The sequence below is a fragment of the Rissa tridactyla genome, chromosome 3, assembly GCF_028500815.1.
Source record: "Rissa tridactyla isolate bRisTri1 chromosome 3, bRisTri1.patW.cur.20221130, whole genome shotgun sequence".
In the NCBI taxonomy this organism is placed as follows: Eukaryota; Metazoa; Chordata; class Aves; order Charadriiformes; family Laridae; genus Rissa; species Rissa tridactyla.
Genome location: NC_071468.1, coordinates 72103796 through 72126260, shown reverse-complemented (window position 1 = coordinate 72126260; position 22465 = coordinate 72103796). Strand labels below are relative to the sequence as shown.

General features: G+C 41.6%; 2 protein-coding genes across 4 annotated transcripts in view; one reads left to right on the top strand and one right to left on the bottom strand.

Annotated features, from left to right (window-relative positions):
• Positions 1–22465, bottom strand: part of MCM9 (minichromosome maintenance 9 homologous recombination repair factor) — a 48582-nt gene that overhangs the window by 10998 nt on the left and 15119 nt on the right. For both annotated transcript variants that reach the window (XM_054195591.1, XM_054195593.1), the window contains 2 exons: positions 2268–2442; positions 189–391 (listed from right to left, as the gene is read on the bottom strand). In XM_054195591.1, coding sequence (XP_054051566.1) covers positions 189–391; positions 2268–2442 — 378 coding nt within the window. The remainder of the gene's footprint in view (positions 1–188; positions 392–2267; positions 2443–22465) is intronic.
• Positions 4942–21269, top strand: ASF1A (anti-silencing function 1A histone chaperone). Of its 2 annotated transcripts, XM_054195595.1 has the most exons (5): positions 4954–5095; positions 5204–5243; positions 8870–8985; positions 13554–13730; positions 16045–21269. In XM_054195595.1, exons 3-5 carry the CDS (start codon positions 8971–8973, stop codon positions 16255–16257), a joined length of 405 nt encoding a protein of 134 aa, XP_054051570.1. In that variant the 5' UTR covers positions 4954–5095; positions 5204–5243; positions 8870–8970; the 3' UTR covers positions 16258–21269. The 2 variants fall into 2 exon arrangements, with proteins under 2 accessions (XP_054051569.1, XP_054051570.1); XM_054195594.1 differs by having other exon boundaries at positions 4942–5243.

Sequence of the window (22465 nt, the reverse complement as noted above, 5' to 3'; positions counted from 1 at the left end):
TAATTAGTGATCTTTATCTTATTCCTACTGGAAAAACAACTATACCACAGGAAATTACCATAGCAAAAATGCAAACGATTAATATGAAAGACTCAAGAATAACAAACTAAACTGAGAGATGGGGAAATTAAAAACAAACAAACAAAAAAGACCCCAAACACCTTATAATATAAAAAGACTACTCTTACCTTTATTTTGCAAGATGAAGGATGAAATGATGCGGTCCCATTCCTCATTCTTTGTATCTAACAATACTAAGACCAGATCAAATCTGCTCAAGAGGGGACTGCCAAGAGCTATGTTGACGGAGACAGACTCATTAGGGTCATAATGGCCTTTTGGGTTTGTTGCTGCCAGGATAGTTGTCCTTGTATTAAGCTTGCACACCAAGCTAGAGAAAAGTATAGTGAACATTATAGTTGAATGAAACTGGGTAGGGGAAATGATTCCAAAGTGTTAAGAATTATCACATTTTTATGTTCTAAAGAGTACATCTTACCTTGAAAGACCATAAGAGCTAAACAAGATACACAATTATCGTATTAATATATATTATATACACAGCATTTCTCAGAGCAGAGAATAGCAGCTAGACAGAGAGACAGTGATGTGGATATCAAAAGTAACTCAGCAATATTGCCATGAGTAATCTCTTTATACACCTAGGTCCTTAAATGGTGAAAACCAACATAACTTTTCACAAATAACTATTACTTTGATGATTTATGCAGTACAGAAACATTTTTTTTACAATGGAAAGTAACATTTTAGCTTAATTCACATTTTAATGAGAATGCTATTAATAAAATGAAATATAAATGTACGTTTTATTTCTGTGTGTAAACATGTTATGAATATAAACCCAACCAAACAATGACAGCAGCCATATCAACGGTTTCTCCACGGATATAGCCATTTTCCTCTCTTAACCATGCTATCCTGGCATGTGCTTTTAGATTTTATTCTAGTAGTCCAAATGTAATCTTTTTGGTTAAGGCAGCAGCAGAAGCATTCTAACTTTGGTTTGCCACTGAGCTATTTCTAGTCAGCTCCTGAGTAACTGCCGCCTCACGTCCAAAGTTCTTCTGTAACTGAGAGTAAGGACCACAGATCTTCTGTTAGCTTATACCCAATGGGAAAAAAATTAAATATTTATCTCCCATGCACCAAAATAAGACCTTAAATTAACAAAGTGCTTAACCTATCTGTTTAAAGTTATTACTCAAAAAATCCTCATTATATGTAGTCCTTAAAAGTGAGCAACTGAGACTATATGTGCAAGTTCGCAAACTGTGTTTTGGGGTCTACAAAACCCAAGCAACTGCAACAAGGAACCAGGCTAAAACACGTCACTGTCTTACTAAGTAGACAGAACCACGTTGATTCCAAATATTTGTCCCCTGCTGCATTACTGGCAAAGGCTAGTAATCTCCCTGGTGAGAGTGACATTACTTGTCTGCTGTCTGCCAAAGAGGGCACCGAGAGCTTTGGTGGAGATGCTCAGAATAAAGAAAGAACATGATCAGTTAGAGGGGCAAGAAGATGTGACTGGAGCAAGAGCTGAGTTGAAAGTGACAAGGATGAATATGGCAATGGTGATGCCTTTTGAGCAGCAGCAATTTCAGCCATACCAGCCAGGAAATTATTTGGGCCTGGACAAGAGCTGTGTATGACTGACAGAATGAGATATGAGCTCAAAGATCAACGTGGTGGTGGTGGGAATAGCAGATCTGAACACACACTACTTTGACAAAGAAAGCGAGGAACTGAAGGCAAGCAGGCATTTACATTTATGCCATGCCCAACATATAAAATTCAGCAGCCTGGAAATTTCTTGTTCTCCTTTTGTTACCATGCGGTATTACTGAATTTTGGAGAAATGAAGTCCTGCTTTCTGAGTTCCAATAAAAAATTCACAAAGTTCCTCATTTCACATATGACTGTTGTTGCAGCAGTTATTACTTGCAGCAAAGAACAAGAAAAAGAACACCAAGTCTTCTCAGGAAAGTGCCCTGGCCTACAGCGGTAGATTGAAAACCCAACAGTGAAGAGGGTACGTATCTATTCTGATCGCTTGCAACCTCTGGTCCAGTGCACTGTCCTTTGAAATGTTGACTTGTCTAGTTTAAGAATACTGCTGAGAACAAAACTATTAAGTACAAAAAACAAAACAGATACATTTAATCACCATGACAAACCTCCCTCCAACTTATAAGTACAAGAGAAACACCTTATGTTGTCTTATCACATGTTAACGTGCCACTTACCCTGCCTTTGCAACACTGATGGTTTGTTGCTCCATTGCTTCATGGATACTGGTTCTGTCATGTTCTTTGATACTATTGAACTCATCAATGCAACATAGGCCTCCATCTGCAAGCACCAGTGCTCCAGCTTCCAAGTTCCACTCCCCAAAGTCCTTCACAGCAGTCACTGTCAAACCTGCAGAATCAATTACTTCAGTCAGTCTTTTCCTTAAAATGCAGGAGTGCACCTGAGTGAAAGAAAAGGACTCAGCACACTGGCTTTGTCATGAACAGAAGGCAAAACAGGAGGTTAGCTCCACCACATATATCTACCATGTAACTCACTTTATACCTACCAATAAGAAATCCCACTAGCGTTCGTCAGGTTAGACTGGATCTGTGGAGCAGATTCTGTTAAGCCTCCCATGTTCGCCAGTGACTTGTTCTCAAACTTTGTTAATTGAACAACAGAGATTAGGGTAAAACTAAATATGCCAGATCAAATTGAAAATTAGGGCAAATGCAAAGATTGCAAATCTATGGAATGGACCCATTCAGCTCCTCCTCCCCATCAACTACTAAAACAGGAAAAAAATTTGGAACTGCAAAACAAAGTTTGAAAAAAAATATTATTTCAAGTGTCTTTTAACTCCTGGCCCCAGGAGTTAAACCCACCTTAAACTAAGGCAATTAAATTTCTTTATGAGATTTTGGGTTCCTCTAAGCATTAAGCAAAAATGAAAATCCAAAGATGTCCAAGGATGAAATGGAGAGGAAAAAAAAAAACAGCAAAACAAAAGATTCCCAATAAATCTATACATGATACAACACTGGGAGTACAGCAGGTCAGAAACTGTACAACTGTGAAACCGGCCACTCATTATCAAGTATGTGCAGCTCCTTTCAAATCTTCTATTTCCTATTTCCCAGCTTCTCTCCTATCTTTAGCCCTCTGTTTTCACTCCAGTGCTCAGCTCAAAATATCCTAGTAGTTGACAAGCTGTGACCAGCCTAAAATCTCCTGGAATGTTATGCAAAACATGCCCAAGAATCCCTCCCCAACTTCCCTTGGTTCAGGTAGGAGTGGCTGCTGAGGCTGCCTCATTGCTGTGCAGTAGTCATTTGTTCCCAAATAGCCAGCAAAAAGATACTGGAAATATGTTTTCTCATAACATAACGTGTATTTTAGCTTGTTGTGAGGAATCTCCTCCACTGTGTCCAATCTTTTCTTGTTTCCTGGACTCTGCACTGAACAACTCCGGCAGTCAATCATATAGCAATTATAAGAAAGCAGCAAAATAACCTTTAGCCTTGTGTCAGACATATGGAGAATGCTATTGAAAAGTGGAGAGAGCAATAAATCAGGCAAGTATCAGATGATGACATTTCTTCATAAATACAAACTAAAAGCATCATCTCCTTTCCAAACTTGCACAGGCCTAGAGATCTGTGGAAGGCCAAAGGCCTCTGTGCCTCAGTGCTGCGCTCTCGCCCACTGCAGGTCTGGCAGCACTCTGCTCCCACCAGCAAGGCTTGGCCTTTCCATGCAGGCAGGAAGGTGGCTCCTACATGCCTTCCTGCTGTGCACAATTTCACTGCATTCAAGGGCAACCTGAAGACATTTCTAGAGCCTGGCTGTGTATTTATTTACACACAGAATCTCCTCCTGTAGTGAGGGCACACAACTCACGTTCCCAAAGCCCTGAGCATGTCAACTGGTGCTACACTGCTATGTCACTCCTTGTGTGTGCCAGCCACAAGATGGCCTCCTCTCTGGTCCTCCTGCTGCCACACAAGATGGCCTCCTCTACAGGCCTCTTGCAGCTGCACAAGATGGCCTCCTCTCTGGGCTTCCTGCTGCTGCATAGGGATACGTGTTGTTTCAGTCTATTACATTACTTAAAGCCTTCTTTACAAATACAGGAATGGGAAAGCTTGACAGCACGACTGGGTTAAATACACTCTCCCATCCCTCCACATGCGCCTCTGTGAGCGGCTCTCTAGCAGCAGCGAGATGGATTCGGGGCAAATCCCAGGCCTGTGCGGACAGCGTGCCCACACACGGGGCGCCCACCACCCTGACAGCAAACCCCCTTTATGTGGGGGCACCCCAGCGAAGCGGGGCTCCCTGTCACCCTGTTGACACACTGCCTTCGGCCTCTTGCGAGCCCAATACCCCCGGGGACAGCCCCACGGCCGCGAGCCAGGCTGGCCCCTACCCCCTGGACCCCATCGGCACCCAGCCCCGGCGGAACCATCTCACTGCACCTCCCCGACCACACTTTAACCGCAGAAAAATGTATTTTAAAAAACCCCCCAAAAAAACCAAAAAACAAAAAAAGGCCAAAAAAATAAACCCCACGGCACATGGCGCTGCCCCACGGCCGAGGAGGGACGACCCATGCTCCCGCCCGCCCCGGCTCCGCCCGCCCGCCAGGCCTCGGCCCCGCCCCGGCCGTTGGCCGCCCGTTTCCCCCGCGCGCCGGGAGGGGGCGCCGCCGCCCGGCGGCGGGGAACGGCGGGGCCCATCTTTGCTGCCGCTGGGTCGGCGGCGCTCGGGGAGGGGAGGGCCCTGGGCCGGCGTGCGGCCAATCCGGGCGGGCGCTGGCGGCGAGCAAGGCAGAATGGGCTGTAGTTGAGTGAAATAGGAAAGCGGCGAACAGTGTGGAGTGTTCCCGGTGTAAATAAAAAGGCGGGGGGGGGGAGGGAGGGGGAAAGAGAGGAGAGAAAAAAAGTTTCTCGCAAGTGGCGGCTCCGCGGCCTCGCTCGGGGGTTTGTGCGGTGCCAGGAAACCCAAACCGACACACTGGACTTCACCGCGCCGCCTTAGCGCGCTCTTCCTATTGTTTGTGGGTGGTTTGCTTTTTTTTTTTTTTTTTTTTCAAAATATGGCAAAGGTTCAGGTGAACAATGTAGTGGTGTTGGATAATCCTTCTCCTTTCTACAACCCTTTCCAGTTCGAAATCACATTTGAGTGCATAGAGGACCTGTCGGAAGGTGAGTAGATCTTTTCCCGATGCGGATTTTGTAACCCGGGGCTCCCCGTTTCGGGGCTTTTAAGGCTTAAACTTTGCGCAGGCCTGCGCCTACAATTTCACAGTTTCTCCTTCGCCGCATCGCCGTGCCCAGGCGAAGGGATGTTGCCGGCCGCGCCGCCCTGAGCCGCCGGTGGAGAACCGGGGCTCCCCCCGCCGCCACCACCCCCGCTAGCCCGGCGGGGAAAGTTGGGCGGCGTTCGCCTGCCCTGGCCGCCCGAGCCGGGGCCGCCTCTCCCCGCCATCGGCGAGGCGAGCTTTTAAGTTGCGAGGAACTTGTTTGAGTGGTGGTAGCCATGTTGCCAGCTTTGTGTGTGCGTGGGGGGAGTGGAGGGGGTGAAGCGGGAGGGGGAAGCGGGTTCACCGGGCTCGGCTGCCGCGCCGTCCCCGCGGGGAGAGGGGCCGCCGGCCGCCCCCCGCCCAGGCGTTACTCGCAGCGCGGAAAACCCTCCGCAGGCAGCGTTTCCTTGGCCTCGTGCTCCGTTTTAATACTTATTTTTTTTAATTTTTTTTTTTTTTAAATCGCTGTGGGAGGTAGGGGCGGGCGGGCTCTCCCCCGGGGGCCGGCATCTGGCTGCCGCGGCGCGGTGGGTGCGCGGGGTCAGCGGAACGGCGCGGTACGGCACGGCGGCTGCGGGAGCCCCTGCCGGTGGGGGAGGGGGCCGGCCGCCAGCCACTATTTTTGGAAGTCACTCGAAAGTTACCGGCTGCTGCCAAAGCCGGGGGGGCGACCCCAGCGGCGCCGCCCTGCGGGGACCCCCCACCGCCCGAGTGCGGGGCGCCAGCCCTGCTCCCCACCGAGGGGCGCGCTGCGCCGCCGCCGGGCTCCCGCCTTCCCCTCAGCCGGGCGGGCCGCGAACCGCCTTTCGCCTCGGCGGCGCTGCGGAGCGCCGCCCGCCGGCAGGCTGCGCCGCCGCTCTCGGCGGGAGTCGGCCCGAGAGGCCGCGCGTCGCCCCTCGGGCGGGAGTTTTGAATGCTGCAGCTCAGGAGGAGGAAGGCGGCGGGCCGGGAGGGGAAGCGGGGCGATCCGGCTCGCCGGCAGCGCGGGCGCTGCCAGTCAGCCGCTCCGGAAGGAGGAGGAGGCCGCTCGACTGGGGCTGCCTGGTCCCCGGCGGAGCCCAGCGCCGCCTGCGCGCCAGGGAGCCCCAGCGGCCTGAGGGGCGAGAGGAGGCGAAAGGAACGCGGGGTTGGCGGGTGATGGCGCTTGGCACGTTCTCCACCGTTGCCGTTAAGCTTGCCTCACCCTGCCTGCTCCTACAGCGGCTTGTACTCGTGGGTGCCGGCGGTGCGGTGGCGGGGAGGGCTTGTCTTGCTCTGCCCCAGCACCCTCGGGAGGGACTGCTGCGATGGCGGGAACTTCAGAGGAAGTCTCGCCTGAGCCTTGCGGTTCCCTCCAGGCCTCTGTCCCACGTCTCCTGTCCTTCTACAGCTGTCCGAGGCGTGAGGTGTGCTCCTGCCCACCCCCAGCTTGCTGACGGGATGGATCTCGCCACTCAGTCTGGCCTCAGCTGAGATACAGCATCAGGCCCCTGGACGGCAGCTGCTGCCGCGGCAGTGCACAAGGCGTTAGGCCTTTCCTTCCAGTTGTGCACAGCTGTACGTGACGTGCTCCTCACTCTCTGGATTTATGTTAGGGTTAATCCCGGACAATCGGGATGAGAAGAATTATAGATGGTCTAATGCAAAACTCTAAGTTCCCTTCCCCCACCTCAGTGCAAGTTAGGCTACGGGATAAATGCAGGATGAGCACTGCTCTCTGTCACTTTAAAAATAAGATTAAACATAGCCTTTCTATACTCGATGAGAAATTTGCTGTCGAGAAATTTGCTGTCGTTGCCTTAGCTTTCACATGCTAATATGCCTGTTTACTGTGCGACTTCTTCTTCAGCCAGTCCTGTGCACCACTGATCTTTAAATTATTGAACTCCAGCTCCTGCCACCCCCCTTTTTGTGGGGGAGTGGTAAAGTTGTTATTCAGTATCAAGATAACCTAAACAGTATTTGAATCAACCTATATTAAATGTATACTTTAAAACTTATTTTTTTAAAGTCCACTTTTTAATACTAAATACTACTGGTTTAGAATGAACTTTATACTGTTCTCCTAGAATAATGGCACATGATAGAGTGATAATGTTAAGGAGTTTAGCCTAAAAGTCCTCACTTCTTGTAAGTAGTAACTTAAACTCAGATGCTGACAAAAGAGGTCCTTAATTGTCCTGGATGAGTAGCCTGCAGTAGCTAGTACTAGATGCTTACAAGGAAATAAAACCCCTGCTACAGTACGTGGCCAGTTGTGTTGTGCTGTGCTGTAGAAAGGAGTAAAACCCTTTCCCAAACCCTGTTAATTATGTTAGTTAACCCCCCAATACCTGCATTGATGTTAAACGTGATAGGTAAGAAGAATTCATTAATGAGGAAAGAGAGTTGTAATCCTAAAGCATCCAGGTTCCGTTAAAGTGCTGGATTTTTTTCTATGCTTAAGTTTCATTCCTGCATCATGAAACCATGACGTAGACCTTTGGATTTTGCAGAGAATACTAATAAAGTAAATGTAATAGGGTACAGGTTGGTGCTTTTGCATAGGCAATCAGGACATTGCTTTTAAGGAAAAAATTAAATATACCATGTAAGTTTTTAAGGTACAGTTTTGAAGCAACGGTTTCATTTAAAGAAAAAACCCTTAGTTCTCTGTAATGGTGATCTTTTATCCTTCTTGTTAAAAAAAAAAAAACAAAACCAAACCCAAAAATCTGTCTTTTAAGATTAGTTCTATATGTGTATTTATCCATGTGTGTTTGAATCAAAAAGTGAAAGTGAAAAGCTGGCCCAGGAAGAGCTAATGTGTGCCAATTTGCAGTTTCAACTTTCAAACACCTGTGGTGGAGAGGGTGTGTTAGAAAAAAAAATGAATTGTAAGAGATTTTTCATTTTGGTGCGTTATTTTAAGAAGCAAAATACTGCATTTACTTTTTTTTTTGCCTGTAACTCCGTTTCAGGATATGGATAAAACCCAAGCACCAATATCTTGGATCAGAGTATGATCTAATCATGCTATCACAATTTCACATACTTCTCAGGCTACGCAAGTTACATGTGAAGGAATGGGGGCATACAGTTAGTGTGCCTGGTGCTTACACAATGGGTTTTCTTCTTCAATTAACTACCCTCCATGACCTGTGTAATTTAAGCTGTGAAGTGTGTATGTGGAGGGTGGGAATTTCTTTCTGGGAGGTGAGTCAGTATTCAAGGCATGCAGTGTGTTACAGGCGTATATAGGCCTCATCCCTGTGCTGGAGTCATTCAGCCATTTGAGAAAATCTGAACGCAGCTCCCAACAAGTAAATGGTCCCTGTCCTCTGTATAAAATTTGAAAATTAACCTGACTGAAAAAAGAGGGATTCCTGCAGCACCGACTGACAGGAGAGAGACGGTGGGATGGTCTGGCTCATGAGGACTGAGGCAGGCAGGCATCAATAAATTTCCCTAATAAAGACAGATACTTGTTATTTTAGAACTTTTGCCAAAGTCCCTTAACTCTAATGAAAAATAATGTGTTTTTCTTAATTTATTTTTGTTTTGTTGTAGATTTGGAGTGGAAAATAATTTATGTGGGTTCAGCTGAAAGTGAAGAGTATGATCAGGTGTTAGACTCTGTTTTAGTAGGACCTGTTCCTGCAGGCAGACACATGTTTGTATTTCAGGTAAGTTTGATTTAACTGTTTCTAAAAGGGTTGTGTTAATTTGTTTAAAGATGACTGTGCCCAACTAAGAGGCACTTGAAAAACAATGACAAGCTAGAAAAACATTTCGGTCAGCTCCTAAGGTATGATATACCTTCCCTTAAAGTCTATTCATGAGCTGATATTCCTTGCCCCTGATATTTCTATGGTAATATTTTCACTTGTGATATCAATAATTAGAGATAGTGATATAAGCACTGTTCCTGTAGTTACTGATAATTTTGACCAGTCTGGTTTATAAATATATTCTAGATCACTCAGTAAGCAAGAGTGCCAGTTACCTGGTTTACACTAGCACCATCAGACTTAACTCTTAACTGCAGTTGGTGGCAGTTTCAGACAATCAAGAGGGACTAGGTTAATGTAGATAACATCTTCAGAAGATCAGGCCAACAAATTAGTTGTAAAACTCAGCCACAACAGTTAAGAGTTCATTTCTATTTGGCAAGATAAGTGTTCAGCCACGATGTTTGGCTAAGCGTGTTAAATCACAACAAAATACAGCAATTTGTAAAATAAGATAGAATTCCAATGGTAGATAGCAGGCATTTGGGACACAAGCGTGTAGATTAAGACTGTCCAACGAACTCTGGAGCATGTGACAGTCCTTTAAAATACTGCTGTTAGAGCCCAAAGTTACTAAGAAGGAACATAAAGGGAAGGAAAACAGGGAAAGAGCAGCACTAAGATGGCTTATTAGCTTATTCTGGTTTCCATTTTAAGTCAGTGTGGGGGGGCGGGACTAAAGCAGAGTTGCCTAAATTCTTATGGAAGTTTTTTGGTGGTTTTTTTTTTCTTTTTAGATCAAAATTATGGTTTAGCTCACTCTCTTCTCTATTATCAAATACTAGTATTTGTATTGTAAACTGAGAGCAAAATTCATGAGCAGAAAGATCAGACTGAAACTGAGTATGGCTTATTGTATAAGAACTATGCTCCTTTCTCAAATACTATAAATGCACTTAATTATTTAATGGCAAATGCATGCTGGAGTATAAGCATTTTAAAAAAAAAAGTGCTAACGAATACACGTTCTTATTTCTCACAGTTACTGTAACTGTTTTAAAATAATATCAGCATTTGTGAGGCATCTTGATTAATCATGTAAATTTCAGGAAATTTTTTTCTTGTAGGATAGGCTAAAGGAATAGGATTAGGCTGGAGGTTACATTTATCAACCATATATTTGCAAATCAGTCTTGAAACATTTCTTTTTGGTTTTGGAGCTGGGCCTAATTTTTCCACACTACAAATAAAGCAGATGTGTAACAAATGCATCATTTATTAACAGTTCTTCCATTACCAAGCTATTATAGCTTATGGCATTAATTGGTCAGAAATAGGTGATGCTCTGCCGCCCTCAAAGGGGCTACCGTGTAGCACTATATCTGGAGAAATCAGCTGGCATTTACATCTCTAATTTAAAAGACACACTGTTCTCAAGTTACGAAGATTCATTGTTGATGGTGATGGGAAGCAGCAGGAGGCAGGCACCTAAAGAGGCATGTTTTGGCTGTATGATTAGGAAAGGCTTGAAAATTAAATTTACTGGTCTTGCAGTTTCTGTAGTATGGACTCATCAATTGTATCCCAGTTATAAATGATGCTACAGCTAAATTAGGAGTAGATATGTAGACATTTTGGTTAGACTGGAATAGGTGCTGTAACAGAGCCAGTACTCCTTCTGTGTTATAATAAAGTATCCCTTTTATTTCTTATGGAAGCACTGTTGGTCTAAGCATATTAGTCTTTAAAAAGCACTGGATTTCAGGTGAGGGTAGGACACAGCTAATATGTACGTGGGAGACCACCCAAACTCAAAGTGCTGCAATAAGCCTTTGCTGATGACTGAAGCTGTTTTAATCAGCAGGCTGAAGCAGCCTGGGAGATGGAGAGAACCAGCAAGGGAAGGCCAGAGTGGGGCAAAACACAGAACTGCAGGAGGCATATAATATAAAGAAAAGAGACTGTGTTCACTAGGGACAGCACAGGGAAAGGACATTTGCAGAAGTGTATAAAATATTCAGGTAATAATATGGTGTAGATTTTTCTAAATAGGAAAATGGCTGAAACAGCAAGTAAAAAGGAGTACCAAATGGATAAAATACCAAGGATGATAAAACTACCTTTGAAAAGAAGCTGTGTATCACGTTGGGAAATCAGCCTTACATACAGAAAGATGGAAAACCATTGTGCTTTCCAGACTTAAACAGTCGGCCCTTTTTTTTTTTTTTTAAATAAAAAAAACCCAAAACACAAAACCAAACCAAAAAACACAACCCCAAACATTTAAAAAGATTTCAATAGTAAAGGGCCACAGCTTGGCCTGTTTAGTTCTAAATACGAAGATATAATTAGTGAAACCTGATTTCTTCTCTCTGTGCACTTGGGGATTTGTAATAAATTCACAGAAACTTCTTTTTGAGAATATAAGCACATAAATAATTTACTGTCTTTAAGTGGGGATATGACCTTACACTAACTTAGCTACTCTGTAGTAATAGCTATGTGAATAAATGTATCATGTGGAAAAGCAAGATAATTCAAGACAACATATACATTGAGTGATTTCATAAAATTCTTAAGTAATTCCTAGTGTAAGAATGGCATATGATGACAGTGATTTATATGCAAAAGTTAATCCTACTGCCTCTTTTTTCTGCCAAAATATCTATTTGCAACTGCTGACTTGGTCATACCAAGCTTTTCTTTTTTTCTTCCACCTGTGTATGATCACTTGTTTCCCAGGCAATTAAAAGGTTTGACATCCAAGGCAGGAAGTTCAAAATTTGACAAAAGAACACAGTTTTAAACAGTGCAAACACTGTCTTTTCCACTCAGCAAAACAATGCTTGAGAGTTAAGTGTAATTAAAACAGAGTATTTCCTTGCGTTTACAACTGTATCATAGCATATTACAGGACACAAAATGACAATGGGAGCCTGGAAGAACTAAAATCCCACATTAGAGTGTCAGTTGGGTTTCATGAGGGGTTAAATGTAACAGTGTTCCCTTGCAAGATATTATCCTGTAACTGCCCACTGTGGAATTTAAAGTAATCAAGTGGTCGTGGGCACTGTTAGAACAAGACTACTGAATTAAAGTAGTGATTTCATATTCATTGGCAGTTCTTGTGATTTTATTATATTTTTTTCTAAGCTTCTATACTTGTCCTATTCCTTGGTGATCTTTTTCATTCCCCTGTACAACTTGTAAAGCTATTTGGTCATTTTCCGTTCCCTTCAGGGCTAGAGGAACCTGTGTTCTACCCGATTCCCTGGTTGCTTCTCCTCCCCACAGTGTATTTGTACCTGAGGGGTCTGACTCATCTAATTCTTCTGCAAAGCACCTACAGCTTCTTATAAAAAGCTAGACTTGTTTGAAGGCTTAGAATCGAAGTAGCAAAGAGCAGAAGCCAATGACGCATGACCACTAGCTCCCCGAATTTCACAGTGCTGGAGCATATAAATACTACAGTAGGGGTGAGAGGGACAGTGGGAATTAATGCCATTTGTCCTCTGTCCTAAGGCAAGATTTGTTACACCTGAACCATTCTAACAAACACTGTTAATACCAACTTGAACAGGTGTTCATTGTTGGCCTCAGATCTTCATGTAAAATTGCAAATATGAAGTGTTTTCATTTATGCTTAGATTGCTGTTACTTTAAATCCTATGGCAGAATGAGGCATCACACTTTATCAATAAATGTACAGTTAGGAAGCATTTTAAGGGACTGATGTAAGCCACATTTTATGAGGCAAATCTTATTGATTATTAATAACTGCAAAGCCAAGCTAAGTAGGGACATTGAGAAAGATTGTAAGAGTTGCCCATTAGGATTGCATACTGTCTGAAAATACGTCAGATGTCTTAGCGATGATGCATTTAACTGCATACATTTTAAGAAATGTAGGCATGTGGAAGGAGGCAAGAGAGAGAGCAGTTTATTCCTTTTCTAGACCTCTGTGGGACAGCTCAAACTTCATCGTAGTCTGTCCCAGCTCTTCTTGCTGAAGTATACCTTGCAGTCTGTATTTTTAAGGGTTCAGTCTTTTTAAAAACACACATACAAACAAATTCAACCTCAGAGGTAAAAAAAAAAAGAAAAATAATAATCTTGCTCTACTAAATTACCAAGATGAGCTGGAGAACAATGGCACTGTAGAATTGGAGGGATGTTAGTACACTGGCTTGAACTGATCATATTTTTAAAAATATTATATTATTCAGCTGATCATATATTTAAAAGCAGCGTTGGATCAAAGTTGTCTAATCATGTCTAATCACCCATAAGAAATGTCTCATACACAGTATTAATGTATTCTAAGTAATTCTGTCTCTAGTGGATAGTGTCCTTAATCCAGGGTTGATGTTGTTGTGAAAGCACGTATATTTTCTGGTTTACTTGAAGAACAATTTTAAATATGGTCATTACTCAGCTGCTAAGACATACTATTTAAGATTCCCCTCCTAGGTACACATGTAGTATCAATTTTATTTTAATCCATCTTTCTCTTTCACATTTAGGCTGATGCACCTAACCCAGGGCTTATTCCAGATGCAGATGCAGTAGGTGTAACAGTTGTGCTAATTACATGCACCTATCGAGGTCAAGAATTTATTAGAGTCGGCTACTATGTAAACAATGAATATACTGAAACAGAACTGAGAGAGAATCCACCAGTAAAGCCAGATTTTTCTAAGGTAAGGCATGTTTTTTTCTAGTCATGTATCAAAGGTATGCTTATAGAAAGAGGTTTTTAAGAAACAAAAGCAAACCCCAAGTGATTCCATAAAGTGCATGGAACAAGGCATCAAGTAACAGAAAAGGCTTGGGAGGACAAACTACAAGTGCCATGTAGTTGCCATAAATTTGGAGAACACTGAGAAGCCTACAACAGTCTCTACCAGCTTGAAGCCTTGGCTGGACTTTATTATTGTTTTACACTGACTGTGTGAAATAAACTGCTGGGTTCCCTCTACCTGCACCACTGTTGACAAAGTGGCTCTGTTCCTCAAAAAAACAGAGTAATTTTTTTTTTTTTCTAGGACAGTCAACCTGGAACTAAATTTTAAGTATTAATTTAACACAGCTGTTATCCAGCTGTTCTAGTGTTAGAGCTGCAGTTTCTGCAAAACAGGAACAAAGAAACTGAAGAACAAGTTATGTATAAAATAAGATGGGTAACCTGGTAAGAGCAGGTTGGATGATACCTGGTCAATGGATAACTTATCTAAGGAGGTATACAGATTAAGTTTAAAAAAAGCCAATACATATCCTTCATGGTAAAAACTAAACCAGGACTAGAATTAAAAGATGATGTGAAACAGAATATTTGGAAGCTAATACCTTGAGCAGGAGGATCAATTAAACATCAAAAACTAGTCAAATTCCTGTGAAAGACTTTACCCAGACAGACTCTGTACAAACCAGCAGGGTTCTATTACAGCACCCAGGTTTGTTTTCATGGAAGATTTTGTGGAGTTGGGCTTTCTCTTTATGAAAGCTGATGTACATGTGTGCACACTTATGTTCCAAAGTTGTGTGATGGTGAAAATCCTGTTATTTCTCAAGTTTGCATTAATTATATGACTAGATATATGAAGAAGTGAATGGGATAATGCATGTACTATAATGACTAGTACAGAGATAATCCCCATAGTCCCTGAAACTGATCTTCAAATGTAACTAAACTGAATTGGTATATAAATTGGTTTTTAAGTTGCTAATGATTTTCTATGCTTAATTTAATTTTCAGGGATCAGATGCTCAGTATGTTCTCAAAATTAGAAGTTACTGTTAATTTTGAGGATTCCTAAACTTATAATCTATTCCTTCAGTTTTTCTTTCATTTAAATCACATACTTGCTTGTTATTTTGGGTGTGAATGCCAGAATGTTGACTTCCTTTTAAGCACTTGAATTTAGAAATGCCTAGAACTACTTGTCTTAATTCTCTGATTTGCTTATGTAAAAAGCTAGCTCTGCTTCTATGAAAATGAGCAGAAAAAGCTATCATGTATTTGTATAAAAAGTCCTTAATGAGACTTTGGGACAGAATTTAAACATACAAATAGAATAGAAGGTTATTAAACATATTTAATTGTAATTGATGGGTAATAGACTCTACTAGGATAAAAAAAAAAAGAAATGGTCTTGTTAGTTTGCGTAAGGGGTTGGGAAATACTTAATGAGAGGTCAGTTTCTTTGGTAGTAATGCTGATTTTATTCTCCAAAGCAAACTTCCTGTGATCAGTCTTAACTTTCATAATGAGTGGCCAATGGTGGTAAGTTGCCATCCTCCAGAGTTAACTATATATTATCTTGAAAATGGTGAAAGAATAAGTGAGCATTTTCTTTCCTGCTGCATACATAAATGCAACACTCTTTCAAAGGAAGATGAAGGCCAGCCATGACAATAAAATATATGACTAATGTCTAGGCACGTCCACTGTCACAATATTACTATCTTCCAAATCTAAGTAATGTTTTTACTTTAAAACTTTAGTAGACAAATCAATCTAAAGTGTGGTAATTTAATTTAAGGAAAGGTTGTACTCTTTGACGGTTAGTTGGTGGAATTGATATGATTGATACAATTATTGAAAACATCATAAAGTTGATGCAAAATTTTATGAAGTACTGTGGTTTGCAAAATCTTTGTGGGAGTAGTCATTTGCTTTCCTAAAAGCTCACTAAAATAATAAACACTTGCACTTCACTTGCAGAGTTCTCATACAGCCTTGAACTCATGGAACAGTTAAAAATATCCTCTCAAAAAAGCAGTTATTTTGCTGAGTGGGATACTAGAGTAAATAAGTGGTGTGTTTCTGTAAGCATGTTTCTGATCCATAGATAGTAGCTATAGATTCATATTTATATAAATTACCTTTTTAAAAAAGTTGTTTTAAGTATACAAAGCTGCGGGGAGTAAAAGCGGGGAAAAAATCTATATGTGCATGTACGCCAGTTTTGAGATGTACACATTACATAATCCATGTATTTTCTTCTCTCCCAGCTTCAAAGGAATATTTTGGCATCTAATCCCAGAGTCACGAGATTCCACATTAATTGGGAGGACAACACTGAAAAACTGGAAGATGCAGAGAGCAGTAACCCAAATCTACAGTCGTTGCTTTCTACAGATGCATTACCTTCAGCATCAAAAGGGTGGTCAACATCAGAAAATTCATTAAATGTTATGTTAGAATCTCATATGGACTGCATGTGACTAACCACCATCACTTTGGTACTGTACATGTGTTAAACTGTAAAAACAACCAGAACTATTTCCCTCAAATTCCATAAGTACATAGTTGACAAGCAATGTGAAGAACTTGTTTTAAAACATCCTGTAGAAAGTTTATAAAAAAAAAAAAAAACAGTATTTGAGCAAATTGTGGAATATAAATACAACTATTTTTAAGTAATTGCCTTTTTTCTCTAATGTGTTATTCTGTGGTCTAAACCAAACCCAATTAAAGTATATGTATTATTGTCCCCCCCTTTACTTTATAAGCACCATTAAAAACTAAAAAACTTAAAACATTCAGGCAAAATGAAGGAATAATGCCATGTCCTCACCGCTGATATCCAGATTGCCAAATACAAAGTGCTCTTTAATAGCAGCTTAAGAACAAAACTGTCATTAGATGAAGTGCAAAGAAAAAAGTATCTCTTAAAAAAAAAAAAGTCCAAAAATGTCCTCTTGCTGTGAAAGCAGGCAGCACAGTATAATTTTAGGTGCAAGCTTCTTTTCCTTTCAAGGCACATACTTGTTACTTAAAGCATGCAATTTGAGATTTACCATCTGCTATCTTGGACTTTAGGACTTTTTCTTTTTTTTTTTTTTTTAAATCTCCTGCTGCTGCTGTTAAGTCAAACTGGTTTGTTAAGGACAATGTTTCATGTGAATTTGGGTGGGTCTCTCAGCAAAGAACCCTTTTTCAGCCACCTTAATAGCACACACGGTTGGTTGGAAGGATTCAAGTAATTACTAGAAAATTTAAACATCAAAAGGAATAGCATGAGTATCCAAAAAATGGTCTTCTGCAAGATTATTATGTACAACTGCTGGGTCGGTATGTTTATTTTCAGGTATACTTTATTCTTGTAGTCTTTTTAACTGGTAATAAGGAGTTCAGGTGCTTTCTTTCAGTTTTTTGAAACATCTGGAATTTAAAATTTTTCAGTTTTCTCTCTACCCTTTAAGGCAATCTTATGCACCGGTATAAATCAAGATTCAAACCCTGTTGTGGCAGGCATGACATGTTCAAGAATACATTGCCTGCCCTGTAGCTCTTGCACTGAGACATCCCTGTTACCTGAGGCATCCTTGAAGTTAAAAAGAGCTAAGCAGTAAATTGTAAAGACTTAAGACATTATTATGACACTAACAATTGAGTTAGTCCTTCCAGTCCTCATCAGCCTTATACATTTACTGTGACTATAGGTGCATTTAAAATCATAACCTGTCATGTCAGATCACAAGAATATAGTTCTGCTAGTTACTAGTAATCACCCAAAAACTGACTGTTGTAGGTTCCAGGCCCTTAAAAAAAGGTAAATTTCATGATGACTGACAGTACAGCTCTGAATAAAATTAGAACACTTTATCTTCTCTTTCTGCATTCTCTAGTAAGGATGAAGATGTCCCAAGCAGTTAGCATTTCTGTCTTTCCACATCATTAGTGAAATTGTCTTTATTTCTAACATGTATTTTTTAAATCAGAAAGGAGAGTACACGCACATGTTTGTTTCTTGTATGGAAACTCAGCAGTACATGTGGTAGCTGAACAGATTAATGAAATCCATTAATATTTGGAACCGAGTTCTAATGTATGCTCTTGGAAAATCTCTGTAATTGTTTAAAATGATGACTGGCAATTTAAAAATATTAACACTCTAATATCTGTATGACTTAACACAAAGAACTGGTCCCCCAAACCAGCAGTTGCTTCACTTAAGGACTGAAATTCTGTGAACTTTTAAGAAAGATCTTTTGATTTTCAATTATATTGCAACTTTAAGGTCTACAGTGACACTTTGAGATTTTTCATGCACTATATTCTATTTATAAATCTATTTTAAGTTATTTCTTAAATGTAAGCATGGAAATAATGTAGTCATCTGCTGAGAGACTGGCAGGCTAATGAAGTCTGCCTTGAGCCAAGGCTACCACAGTGGTATCTCAAACACTTGTGCCTATTGAAGATTCAAATGAAAACATGATCAAGTACAAGCTGTAACCAGACTCCATCCATCAGTAGCATGAAGGCTTCTTAGAAGCATATGCCACAAAGAATGGAAGCGAACTGTATTACTGCTATTGCAGAATCAACTATAAAATAGTCAATGAAACTACATCACCCAGCAAACCGATTAATTTGGAGAAATCAGAAAGTGAAGATTTATTGTTCTGTTTAGGAGAAAAAAAAGTCAACTGTGCATGTGAACTTGGATGCAATAAACTTCAAGCTAGACCAGATGGCATGATGCTGCAGTACAATTTGGCACCACCTTACCTGATACACTAACACATCCTAGATATAGCTGACCCACCAATTACAGGAAAAAGAATAACCCTACTGTGCTTGATGGAAACTGGAGGAGAACAACCATACCTCATGAGAGCACCTCATGATCTTTGCGAGAGAAATGGTCTTTCTGTGGTTTTTGAGAGACTGGATGCCTCTCAGGTCTTCTACAACTTTGTCCATACACACTGTCTTTGGAATACCACATTTCCTGGCAAAATCACATTCCAGAGACATGGAATTTGAGAAGCCAAATTCCAGTACTCCAAAGGCTTCAGGTCTGATCATAAGGCAACATCACAGCAGAAACTTAGTGGTATTAAAGATGCAAAGCATATAAGGCATCTCTGTAAAGACTTGTCCCTGATTTCTGAAAGTTTTGAAACAGCAGGGCTATATGCATGACATACAGACAGCTAGTGCAGACTGCACAGCATTACAATTTCAAGATCGAAGATGAATTCACCTTTCCACAAACCTCCACTTGCAGAGGCCACCAAGATGCAAGGGAATGCTACAGATTCTATTGACAGGACTGGTGATGCACCTCACTGTATATTTACCTCAGGTAGATAAGACTCAATTCCATTAGAAGATTGTCATAATGCTTATGAGAGGTTATTCATGTACCAAAGAAGTAAACGGATCAGACAAGGTAACATTAGGGATGAAAAACATGAGTGGTTTTCTTATGTCTAGCTTGAAAAATACTTGTCCCTTCATCTTACAGTTATTGTGATTTATTCATACATGACCTTCAGTCTGAATTACTATGACACTCTTAAGTTTGAAGCAGGCAAAAAGGCTCCAACTCTATCCTAATGGAGGCTGGTGAAATTTAACCTCTCCAGCGGCTCTACAAAGCTTCACTGAGAAAGCCAACCCTTGCTCCCAATCTTCAAGACTGTAACAACTCAGAACTTTGCTACAATAACCACAGTGGCTTAGTTTATAGCTCACCAGACAATCTGTGTTCTTGAGATGTGCGTGACAAAGTCACAATGACAAATGTAATGATCTGACAGTCCATTATTTTCCTTTGTAGGGCCTCAACTGCTGATTTTCTGGAAATCGGTCAGACTGGAGGCTAACCACTTGCAGCTGTACAAAGATTGTTCATTTCCATCTGAAAATGGTTGTAGGGAAGAAAAAGGGGAAAAAAAACCAAAACCAAAACCAAATCACCTTGTGTACCACGTACACTCCTGGCAAATCCTCATTTACCAGAGATAGAAGAAGAGCAAAGTTAACTTATTCTTGTGGCTTCTGTCTGGGCAGTTGCAGGAGATCCTTCACATACTTAACTACCCTACCCCTTATCCATAGCACAGTGGTCTGCAAGCTTGCAGATTCTGTCGTTTTTTTTGAGAGCCACAGAAGTTTGGTCTGGAGATGGGAGGTTAATTATTCCTGTTGTTGCTTGCTGGAGGGCTCTGCTCAGTGCTAGCTGGGAAGATGCAACTGAAACTGACAACTACCTATAAAGGCTGTCAGCGTCGGGGGGGGGGCTATTCATGCTGGGCCTTTGCATTTGTATTTATGTTTCCAGTTAAAGTTCTGCTTCTTAAGAGCTGGTCTTGTCGTGTGTGATATGACAGCTGGGCTACAGAAGTCAGGTGGAGGCAGTTTTGCTTGATTTTTGGTCTAGGCAAAGAAGAATGTCTAAGGAAGAAGAGCCAGCTGGAGTCACTAGGGATGCTTTCTTAAAGGCAAACCACAGGTTTGTATCTGGAACTTAGAAAGCAAAGGCACTTTCAGGAGGGGTTGGAGGAAGGATATAGTTCAACATTTCCAACTTTTGGTAATGCTGGCGTGGAGGCATGGCTGGGTACTCACTGTCCATGGCACGAGGGATGCGCGTGGCCTCCCCACAGACAGAAAAATCAGGAAGGAGGTGTGTGTGCTGCAAAAGGCTACACCAGATCTAAGAGACAAGAGCTATGTTTTAGCAGCAGTGCTAAGAACTGGCTGAAACTTCTGAAACTTTTCAGAAGCTCTTGGGTCTCCCTCCAAAATGATCATGAGATAAGGAGGCCTACCTTTCAACATAAAGGGGTCCTCCAGTTTGTCCTATCTCACTAGAAAGGTGTGGCAGACCTACAAACTGGGAAGAAGCAGGGGCTTTATGGTATGATAAAGGGAATCCTGAAGATATATGATATCCATCCAAAAATCAACTGCTTGAAATGCCTGCCATTTCAACAGCAGGATGAAAGAGTCTGATGAAGGCCTGCCTGGATGTATTATGCCAGAAGTGCGCAAGACCTGAAACCTCCAGTCAACATGACGAAGATCTTGCTCCTGCAGTAGTTCCTGTCCATCCTAACTACGGGTCTTCAGATACAGATGTATGAACAGATCAAAATTTCTGAAGGCAGGTATCTACTTGGCTAAATAATCTTTTGCATGCAAGTAGTCAAGTTCTGTCTCAGGACAAAGCCATCTTGGAGCAGCATTATTGAGAGGAAGTTAAAGGAATTTAAGGATCTGCAAGAGATGAGATGTTGCTACAGACGTGGCATATCTCTGATGAGGTTTGATCACAACTTCAAAATTCATTCCTTCAAGAAGCCTAGCAGACTTCCTACGGAGTTAAGGCCTCTTCAACTTGAGGCTCAACTGTTGAAGGCACAGCCAATGAAGTCATGCTTTCAGGAAAATATTTTCAAGGTACATGCTGATAGAAAATACTTGAAGTTCATGTCCAATCATGTAAAAGAAAAATGGTTTCCCCTTGAGTTAGTTGCCTTCAATGAAAAGAAAAAAAACATAGTAGCAAACTGCTGTTGACATGACATGGACAATGCTAGACATTGCAAAATGTCAGCAAAAAGGCAGTACTCTCAAGGCTCTGTAGAGGCTCTAAGAGGAGAGGCCAGAAGGCTGCATTTCTTACAGCTCAGGAAGGCATATTGTACAGAACTGCAGAGCTGGAAAAACAGCTGACAGTCTCCCAGATTTTTAGACAAGCTGTTCTAAATACAGTTCACAAAATTCTTTAAGCAGTCCATCTGTGGAGGGACACAACACCAAACAAAACTTTGCAGAAATGTGAACAGCAAAACTTGCACCAGGAAGCAGCAGAATGAGTCTGGCCCAGATGTCCATGTGCTCCAAACCCACCAGCAGCAGGCTTGTGTTGGTTCCTGTCCCTATGGAGTCAAACACACCACTCAATCGATTGCTGCAGATCTCAAGCTCCAGGGGAAAAGGAATTATTTTCTTACTGGTGATTATCTCATCCAATTATGCACAAGCAGCACTATGGATCTGGGGACTGCAAAACAGTTAGTTAAACTCAGTGGTAAGGTGGGAACCAACAGAAAGAATTTGTTAAACCTCACTAGGTCTTTTTTTTTTTTTTTCTGGAAACCTATGTATCAATTTATAGAAATTAAAGATACCTGAATGATTCCCTGTCATTCTCCGATGAGAGGCTAGGAGGAGAAGAATGAACCAGGCCTTTTACAAAAACTAAACACTATGTAGACAGACCCAGACAGTGCGACAGATGGTTCCCCTGTCTTTTTACAAATCAGAAAGTCCTATAGCAGACAAAGAACTTTTTGCCATGGAGTGGTTGAATGTGGGTTGGCCATCTGGCTGCCAACTTTTATCAAAAAGATGTGGGAGGAACAAGCCCCAGTTCCTCATAAAAGTCATAAACTTGCAGAGAACTCTCAGCAGAAAATCTCTACTAAGTGTTCACAAAAAAGGCAACCTAATAAAACAAGTAAACACACAAATGCTATCTAAAGAGTGGACGTAAAGTTCTGGTTTTACCCACAACAGAGAATAAATTACTGTTTGTTTGTAAAGACTGCTTGCAGCAAGCAGTCAACTTGAGCCTGTCATTGAAATAAGAAAGATGAAGATCTTCCATACTGATTCACTACAGTAAGT

Coding starts and splice junctions, on each gene's coding strand:
- ASF1A (XM_054195594.1), top strand. CDS start 5,135: ATGGCAAAGGTTCAGGTGAACAATGTAGTGGTGTTGGATAATCCTTCT. Junction 8,986..13,553: donor GACACATGTTTGTATTTCAG/GTAAGTTTGATT, acceptor TTTCACATTTAG/GCTGATGCACCTAACCCAGG. Junction 13,731..16,044: donor TAAAGCCAGATTTTTCTAAG/GTAAGGCATGTT, acceptor CTTCTCTCCCAG/CTTCAAAGGAATATTTTGGC.